The sequence below is a fragment of the Harpegnathos saltator genome, unplaced genomic scaffold, assembly GCF_003227715.2.
Source record: "Harpegnathos saltator strain DR-91 unplaced genomic scaffold, Hsal_v8.6 scaffold19, whole genome shotgun sequence".
Lineage (NCBI taxonomy): Eukaryota > Metazoa > Arthropoda > Insecta > Hymenoptera > Formicidae > Harpegnathos > Harpegnathos saltator.
The window spans coordinates 489,554-498,977 of NW_020229972.1; the positions used below are offsets into that span (position 1 = coordinate 489,554).

At 35.0% G+C, this 9,424-nt stretch overlaps 1 protein-coding gene across 3 annotated transcripts; it reads right to left on the bottom strand.

Moving 5' to 3' along the window:
• Positions 1-2,781: 2,781 nt before the first annotated feature.
• Positions 2,782-8,388, bottom strand: LOC105181428 (RNA-binding protein 8A). Of its 3 annotated transcripts, none has more exons than XM_025297844.1 (4): positions 8,217-8,388; positions 7,869-8,015; positions 7,489-7,750; positions 2,782-2,809 (listed from the first exon to the last, which is right to left on the bottom strand). In XM_025297844.1, the coding sequence occupies exons 1-4, from the start codon at positions 8,275-8,277 to the stop codon at positions 2,797-2,799; spliced, it is 483 nt and encodes a 160-aa protein (XP_025153629.1). In that variant the 5' UTR covers positions 8,278-8,388; the 3' UTR covers positions 2,782-2,796. The 3 variants fall into 3 exon arrangements, with proteins under 3 accessions (XP_025153629.1, XP_025153628.1, XP_011136486.1); XM_025297843.1 differs by lacking the exon at positions 2,782-2,809 and adding an exon at positions 4,868-4,915; XM_011138184.3 differs by lacking the exon at positions 2,782-2,809 and adding an exon at positions 6,111-7,304.
• Between the last annotated feature and the right edge of the window lie 1,036 nt (positions 8,389-9,424).

The following is a 9,424-nucleotide window of genomic DNA, read 5'->3' on the forward strand; positions in this document are numbered from 1 at the left end:
GATATTCAAATACGTATTTAGTAGATATTCATGGATATTCTCAATATCTGTCGAGAATATCTAATGGATATTTCATAGATATTTTTATAAATATCTACTGCACGTCTATTAAATACTTATTAAATATCCATATAAATATTCACTAGATATGATAAGGATATCTAATAGATATTTCCTTAGATATCCTTTGGATATCTGTTAAATATCGAATTGCGGACATTTAGATATCTATGCAATGTACAATGGATATTCAGTAGATATTTGTAGATATTCTCAATATCTATGGATATTCAAATATTTAGTAGATATTCATGGATATTCTTAATATCCGTCGAAAATATCTAATGGATATTTAATAGATATTTTTATAAATATCCACTGGACATCTATTAAATATTTACTAAATATCCATATAAATATCCACTAGATATGATAAAGATATCTAATAGATGTTTCCTTGGATATCTTATGGATATCTGTTAGATATCGAATTGCGGACATTTAGATATCTATGCAACGTACAATAAATATTCAGTAGATATTCATGGATATCCTGAATATCCATCGTGGATATCAAATGAATATCTAATAGATATTATTTTCTGTATGGGTATAAAATCACTCTTAACGCTCTTGCTGCTCGCTGAGAACTGACTCGTTCGCTGCTCGCTCTTTGTCGTACATTCTGTTTTTTGGTACTACCGAACACTCGGATTCCTTTAGGTGCTGCGGTCAAACGACGCTGAACGTCACGCGAAATCCATCGATGACGCCGATCTCTCCATCGGACGCCGCGGTCTCTCCTCAGTTTCTCCCTCTCACCCTTTCTCACTCTCATATATCTCGTGTGTGAAAAAAAATTTACAATTTTCCGACATTTAAATTTGATTATAACTTTTTTTTATTAATAAATTATAAAAACTAAGTTGAAATTCGTAATCAGCGACCCAAAAAATACTGGATAAAAATTCTACAACAATAGTTATTACACTTAATTCAATACAACACGAAAATGATCTGGACGCACCGGTGCGTCCGTGCCATTTACGGCATGGTTTTGGCTGGACGCACCAGTGCATCCGTGCCACGGAAGGGATTAATAAAATTTGGTGACCGAATGAAAACGTCCTTCAGAGATTAACGAACAATTTACCCACATACGCGTAAAGTCATTAAAATATTTGTAACAAACTCACCCGATTTCTCCTCTTAAACAGTACATACATTTCTATGTCATTTATCGTGAGAATTCCTGCGCAATATGTTACAGTCGCGATATCACCGTAAATGATCAGTCCATTTCGTTAATATCACATACAAAGGGCTTTCAGAACAGTCTCTTTTATGAAATGTGAAACACGCAGGTGAGGAAGAACGCGAAGGCCAATGCAAGTATCAGGTGTAGTAAAAAGAAATCCATTATTTTTGCATGAAATTGAAGGCTTTAATTACCATAGTTAGAATGATCCGATTTTGGTCAAATATGCGCCGTTTTGTTCGATAACTTGTTGCCATTTTGAAGGTAATTTCATTATGCCTCTCTCATAGAAGCCCTCGTCCCTATTGGCAAAAAATTGAGACAGTCGATTTTCACAAGCCTCTCTTGAAGCGAATTTTGCACCAGCAAAATTGTTCGCCATGGACAGGAACAGATGGTAATCACTTGGTGCCAGGTCCGGACTATAAGGTGGATGCATAAGAACCTCCCAACCAAGCTCCCGGAGCTTCTGGCGAGTCACTATCGATGTGTGTGGCCTGGCGTTGTCCTGATGGAACACAATTCCTCTCCTATTGGCCAAAGCTGGCCGCTTCTGGGCGATTGCTTCCTTCAGACGGTCCAATTGTTGACAGTACAGTTCCGAGTTAAGAGTTTTGCCGTAGGGGAGCAGCTCATAGTAGATAATTCCCTGCCAATCCCACCAAACACACAGCAAAACCTTCCTGGCCGTCAATCCTGGCTTGGCCACCGTTTCCGCCGGCTCACCGCGATTCGACCACGACCGTTTTCGCTTGACGTTGTCGTAAGTGATCCACTTTTCATCAGCAGTGACCAACCGCTTCAGAAATGGGTCGATTTTGTTGCGATTCAGCAGCGATTCGCAGATGGACATTCGGTCCATGAGGTTTTTCTGCGTTAACTCGTATGGCACCCATACATCGAGCTTCTTTTTGTATCCAGCCTTATTCAAATGGTTCCAAACGGTTTTTTGTGCAATCTTTAGCTCTTGGGCAATCGAAACAGTGCTTACATGACGGTCAGACTCGACAATGTCCATGATTTTATCGATATTTTGGACAATTGGTCTTCCAGTGCGTGGTGCATCTTTGACATCGAAATTACCGGAACGGAATCGACGAAACCAAAATTGCGCGTGATTGGCTGTTACAGTATCAGGACCATAAACACTATTCACATTTTCAGCCGCCTGGCTTGCGTTTTCGTCTTTATCGAAGAAAAACTGTAAAATATAGCGTATTTTCTCTTTGCTAGTGTCCATTTTTGACGCGCGCTCAAACAAAACTGAGTCAACTAATCACAAAACTGTCACAAAGGTTTTTTTAGTACGAAATCTCATCTTTCTAACGCCATCTAGTGGAACCCGATCGGACTTATACAACGCGAGATACAGATAACTAAAGCCATCTATTGGAAAAATAATGGATTTCTTTTTACTACACCTGATATAAAGCAATGCTTTATCGGTGACTTCACATTTACCATATTTTCCTAAGAGCTTTCCCAATTGCACTACCACTTGCTGTTGATGTTCTAGCTCGTTTCTCGTGTCAACCTTATCAGAGGATGTTACTGAAATAACAGCAAAATCGGTAAAATCGTAATAATTATTCTTAAACAGACAATATACAGGGTGTCCCATTTTAAGTGTCCACCCCAAATATCTCTTATTTTTTATTTTAGAGAAAAATGGTTCAGATACGTTTTGTATGGTTTCGAGGGGGCCATAAGATGGTACCATTGATTTGACCTTGAAGAGTCATTTGAAGGTCAAGTGAAGGTTACCTCAATTTTTTAGATGGTACTCCCTATTTTTTATTACATATTCTTGTAGCTGGCCTCGAGAGCTTTCCAAAACACTTTAATCAAATGTTTCTTGGTGAAGTACTTTTTGAGTTATAGAGGTCCAAATTTACAAAATTTTGATAAAAATACAAAATATTTCGTAAGACATTCACTTTCCGATAGTCTTATCTTACATGATCCAACCAGTCAAGGCAAGATCCGAGCATGACCCAACCAGTCAAGGCAAGATCCGAGCATGATCCAGCCAGTCAAGGCAAGATCCGAGCATGATCCAGCCAGTCAAGGCAAGATCCGAGCATGATCCAGCCAGTCAAGGCAAGATCCGAGCGTGATCCAGCCAGTCAAGGCAAGATCCGAGCATGATCCAGCCAGTCAAGGCAAGATCCGAGCATGATCCAGCCAGTAAAGGCAAGATCCGAGCATAATCCAACCAGTCAAGGCAAGATCTTCTTTTGTGTACAATTACTTAAAGTGTTCAAAAACTTGGCCATTTACTTGTATGCATAGCTCTAGTCTATAGTGAAAGTCGTCGCTAAGTTTTTCAAGAACACCTACATTAATATTTCTGCAAGCCTGTCTGATCCGGTTTTCCATATTTTCAACGGTTGAAAGGCTTTTGCGAATAATCTATATCTCTAATGTAGCCCCAGAAATAAAAATCTAGGGGTGCCAAGTCGGGTGATCTTGGGAGCCATTCTTGAACTCGGCTGCCCATACCAATCCACCTATTCGGGAATCTATTGTTTAAATATTGTGTAACAGCTCGAGATCTATGAGCCGGTGCTCCATCTTGTTGAAACCACATTCGTCTGAGTAAATCATTGTCGACATATCTCAAAAGGTTGGGCAGGCCATCTTGAAGAAATCTTAGATAGATTGCCGCATTGAGATTTTCTTAAAAAAAATATGGACCAACAATAACATCTCCCAGGATGCCTGCCCAAACGTTAATGGACCACTGCCCTTGGAACTCTTGGCTTCTCTGCCAATGTGGATTAGCATCTGAATAATAATGGCAGTTATGTCTATTAACGCCTGCTCTATTACAAAACGTGGCTTCATCAGAAAAAAGCGTATCAGCAATGAACCGGGGATTTTGTTAGATTTGATCTCGAGCCCAGTTACAAAAACGTACACGGCGTTGGTAGTCCCTCTCTTCCAATTGCTGAGTTAGATGAATGTGATATGGGTGAAACTTGTTGAGCTTGAGCACATGATTGGCTGTTGATTTAGATATACCGTATTGCCTCTCAATTTGTCTCGTAGAGATTTGAGGATTCAAAACAACGGCACCTATAACAGTCAATGATGTGACTTCATCAGGGCCCGATTTCCGCCGGTTTCTTCTAAGAAAACCCTGTTCAGCTCTGTCGCAGTCTTTTTATTACTTTCCTATCAGGATGGCGTCTGTCTGGAAATCTTTCAGCATAAAGCCTTTCTGCTGCCGAGTAATTATTCCTGGCCTCACCCAAAATGCGAATCATGTCCACAATTTCATTTGGTGGATAAGCAGCCATAATTATAAAGAAAAAAGGCGCCAAAAGACCAAAACTTCCTGTCTTATAAAAAAAAAAGTTAATGAATAATAATATGCGTCTGTCTGAGACTTCGCCAAAATACCGACAGTTGCCCAAGTAAGAAATTTTAAACAAGCCTCTTGATATTTGTTTCATTAAAATAATTGGCAATTGCACTTTCACAATTGTTACAGTTCATTAATTATCAGGCAATACAGGATCTTGTCTTGACTGGCTGGATCATGCTCGGATCTTGCCTTGACTGGTTGGATCATGCTCGGATCTTGCCTTGACTGGTTGGATCATGCTCGGATCTTGCCTTGACTGGTTGGATCATGCTCGGATCTTGCCTTGACTGGTTGGATCATGTAAGATAAGATTATCGGAAAGTGAATGTTTTACGAAATATTTTGTTTTATCAAAATTTTGTAAATTTGAAGCTTTATAACTCGAAAAGTACTTCACCAAAAAACATTAGTTATAGTGTTTTGGGAAGCTCTCGAGGCCAGCTACAAGAATATGTAATAAAAAATAGGGGGTGCCATTTAAAAAAATTGGGGTAACCTTCACGTGACCTTCAAATGACTCTTCAAGATCAAATCAATGGTACCATCTTATGGCCCCCTCGAAACCATACAAAACGTATCTGAACCATTTTTCTCTATAATCAAAAATAAGAGATATTTGGGGTGGATGCTTAAAATGAGACACCCTGTATGTTCATAGTTTTGATATCAAATAATCAAAACTGTCTCATAAAGCTTAATTCAGAATGTCACAATATTGCTAATTTATATTAACCCATGTAAAATGTTATGTATATAATAAGTGTATTATATAACAGTTACATTAGTAAGTAGAAAATTACAAATAATAAGTATGTTGCATGTTACATTATGTTTGATGGGAATTATACTGTATATACACCTGTTTTATTAAGAGATTCATCATAAATGATTTTCATAACACAATATTGTTTTAACAATTTTATTTATAAACTAACATAAATCTAACTACATAAACTTACCAGCTATATATAATATGTAAACCAGGGGAAAAATTTTCTTTATAAAAATAACGCTGTCAGTAACTCATTAAAAAAAAATTAATACCTTATAATAACAGCATTATAAATCACGTATACCAATTATAAGTAACATTTCGTAATATTATATCTAGATAGCCAAATATACAAAAGCAGATTTTGCACAGTATCTGCAGCAAATTTTGCTAGCAACTTGCTGATAAAAATATTACAGAATCTGATAACAGAAGATGATGATAGAATGACAGATATCAAGCAGACTCTCTTGTTCCAAGTTTTTAAATGAAAATACTACAGATACTACGCGCATTCTACCACCAATCATAGTCTATCAGCAAACTTTACCAGCAGATATAAAAGCAGATTTGGAATGCAAATATCTATCTGTCGACAGATTCTGCTCGAATCTGCCGTTAATTTGTTGTCAAACTGCTAATAGATTGTTTATTAGGTACTTGATATAGTATATACTACTTGATAGTATGTTTGGTTTAAATCTTTTCAATTGAAATATTAAATGCATCTTTATTAAAATGTGTTGAACATATTCTTGCTCTAACTGGGACTAACTCGGCAGTTAGTCCCAATATATCGCACCATTGCTTTTTTCATTTTTATTTTTTGGAAATCTATAAAATAATTATTCGTGTTACTTTACTATATTATTAATATTTCACATTAATGACAGAATATAGTTATTATATAAGTAAATAGTTTTTATAATAATAATATTCTTTCTTATATTATATATAATAATATGATACCATGGTATATCGGAATTTCTTTGTACTTTTATTTGTCCTAATACTAGACGACACGGAGTGCGAATTTTGCACTGTTTCACAACGCACAGTGGCATTATTAATTTACAGAATCCGATGTTTTTGCGATTCGATATTTTATTTCTTTACACTGGACACTCTAACCTTCAGACACCTAAATGTATGCAAGCACTACAAGCAGCAACTGGCAACATATTTTGCAACACGTCTATGCACAATAAATCATATGCCAAATTATGTATTGTATAATTAGAATTGAAGAATATTACTATTTTATTATAAAATTAACATTTTATGTTTCTCTGAATATATCTATTAAAATGGCATCTTTTATCATTTCTAGATAAAGAAATAAATGATAAAGAGATAAATTATAAAGAAATTTAAATGTGTATTTGAAATGTTACAAAAACTTAGGATTGAAAATATACAAGAGCTTCAATCATTATAGAATAAAAGTTAATTCATTCCAAATCGTAAAATAAGGAACAAAAGTTAAAGAGAAAAATATTACTAAATAGATAGTAAAGAAAATGAAAAATGATATGAATCAGACAAATATTTACACGCTTACACATACGCATACACACGTACGCACATGCACACACACATAAATAATTAATATTTTTTTAGTAGTACCATACAATACCATACATAGTAACTACATGATTCATCTTTTATTACCGATTATTACCTATATGAAACCTTTATTTTAATAACAAAACATGATATTTAATCCTGTTGAAAATGATTTCTTTCAATTAGAAATAATTCCCTTCGATTACTTTAAATGTTTACATAAAATTTATAAAATATAAAATGGTTTGTTTTATAGAAATAGTTACATATAATTTATACAATTATATGCATATATTTTATCTGATTCTTATCTCCTTCTGTGACTCCTTTTTCTGATCCTACATAGAAATGGATATATTAAATATTGATATAAACATCACAATATATACAAGTATACATGTATATATGTTAATCAATAAAACAATAAAGTATAATAAATAGTAAACAATAAAATATAGTAAAAAATAAATAAAGAAAAATAAGTTAAAATAACAAAAATAGCTATAATGCTATATTTCTTACTTCTTTGGTCCTTTTACAAAACACCAGTCAACAGAGATAGCTTGTCCTAAAATTTCTGTCCCATTCAAGGCTTCTTTTGCAGCTTGGGCTTCTTTAAAAGTTTCATACTCCACTAATGCATAACCTTTTAAAAATCCTGTTCTTCTGTCCAAATTTAAATGCAAATTTTTTATCTGACCAAACTCAGAGAATTTGTCCTGAATATCATCCTCTTGTGCTTCTTCATGTACCGAATTTATAAACAAAATCCATCCTTCTACAGCTATAAATATAAGGAACAAATCAAAACAAGTTGATTATATATAAATACTTGAAAAGAGAATATAATTATATATGTGCATGAAAATCAATTAACATATCTACAAGTAACACAAGCTCACATCTTTGAGGGCCAGGTTCATTATCATCTTCTTCAACTATATTCATAGATTCATAATGACCCACATCATCTTTTGTCGATATCAATTCTGCACCATGGCCTCTACCCTTTCTTCTCTTTGCTTTTTCCTTAAGACGAGCAATACCCTCTAAAAGAACATATTCAATTAAATATTTATTAGTTTAATTGTGTTTAATATATTAATATTATAATATATAATATATTAATATAGTATTAAATAAGACTAACAAATTGAGGATGTTAAGTTAAACTTTATAATACAGAAAATAAGGTTATCTAGTTTTAAATTTATCCGATTCGACAGAACTTGAATAATAACGAGACTTACGATCGCCTTCATCATCAACTTCGAATTCTTCGGCGTTATCAATATCTAAAACGTCCGCCATGGATACAGTTTGCAATTATTTAAACAATAATAATCAATATATATGTAGATATCTCATAATATCTGAAGTCCTAGATTAAGAAAGAGCGCAAACATTACCCTATAGACTAAAGCCAGCGGCACATGGCGCTTGTTTTCGTGCTGGATGAAAATACTGCGATATGATTGGTACATTTCCGAAGATAGGTGGAAATGCACTAATGGCTGCGTTCAGAAGAACAAAATGATCAGTGAGCACTTATACTCGTTTCTACCAATTGCGGTTGATTTAACCGGCTAGTTATTTCATCGGAATTAACCAATCATGTTTGTCAATTCTAATTAACGACAAATGCGATTGGTCAATTCCGTTAGAATAACTAGCCGATTAGTTTAACCAAGGTTGGTAAAAACGGGCATTATATTGGTATTGGTAAAAACGGGCATTTAAACTCCGTTTAAAGCAATTTGTGGAACTGGGCCTTAGTAAGCCTGTCGTTTTGTCTACACTGCTAAACTGGTGTATTAAGTTAAAGTGAGACAGACTTGGGTTTTCTCACTTCAACTTGTTGCACCAGTTCAGCAGTGCAGACAAAACGAACAGGCCTAGTGATTCTCGCTCCTGATTGGCAAATACTTCTGGGTCTATGAAGAATCTAAAAGAATGGCTGCGTTCAGCAGAACAAAGTGATCAGTGAGCGCTTAGTGATTATTGTGATTGGAGCATTCTTTTAGATTCTTCATAGACCCAGAAGTATTTACCAATCAGGAGCGAGATTCAGTAGAAAATCTAGTAATGTTGTCCAACTGTTGAGTCTGCTGAATGCAGCCAATAATGTTCCAGTCACAGACAATAGCTGCGTTCAGAAAACACAACGGTTGTGCAACTGTTGGCAAAATGTTCGCTGAACGCACTTGATCAATGAGCGCATCCTCAACATGTTCAGTAAGCGGACGCCATTTTTCTGAGCGGTTTCCAAATACGCTCAGTGAGCGCAACGTGTTGATATATGCACTTGATTTTTTCTTTTTAGCTGTACTTCTGCACTGGTGCAATAAGTTAAAATATAGTCGAGTTTCGTATATCGCCATTCAAGTATCGCTTAATCTTAACTTTGCGATATTAAAATGTACGAAGCAGAATATGAATATAATAACATAAATTATTA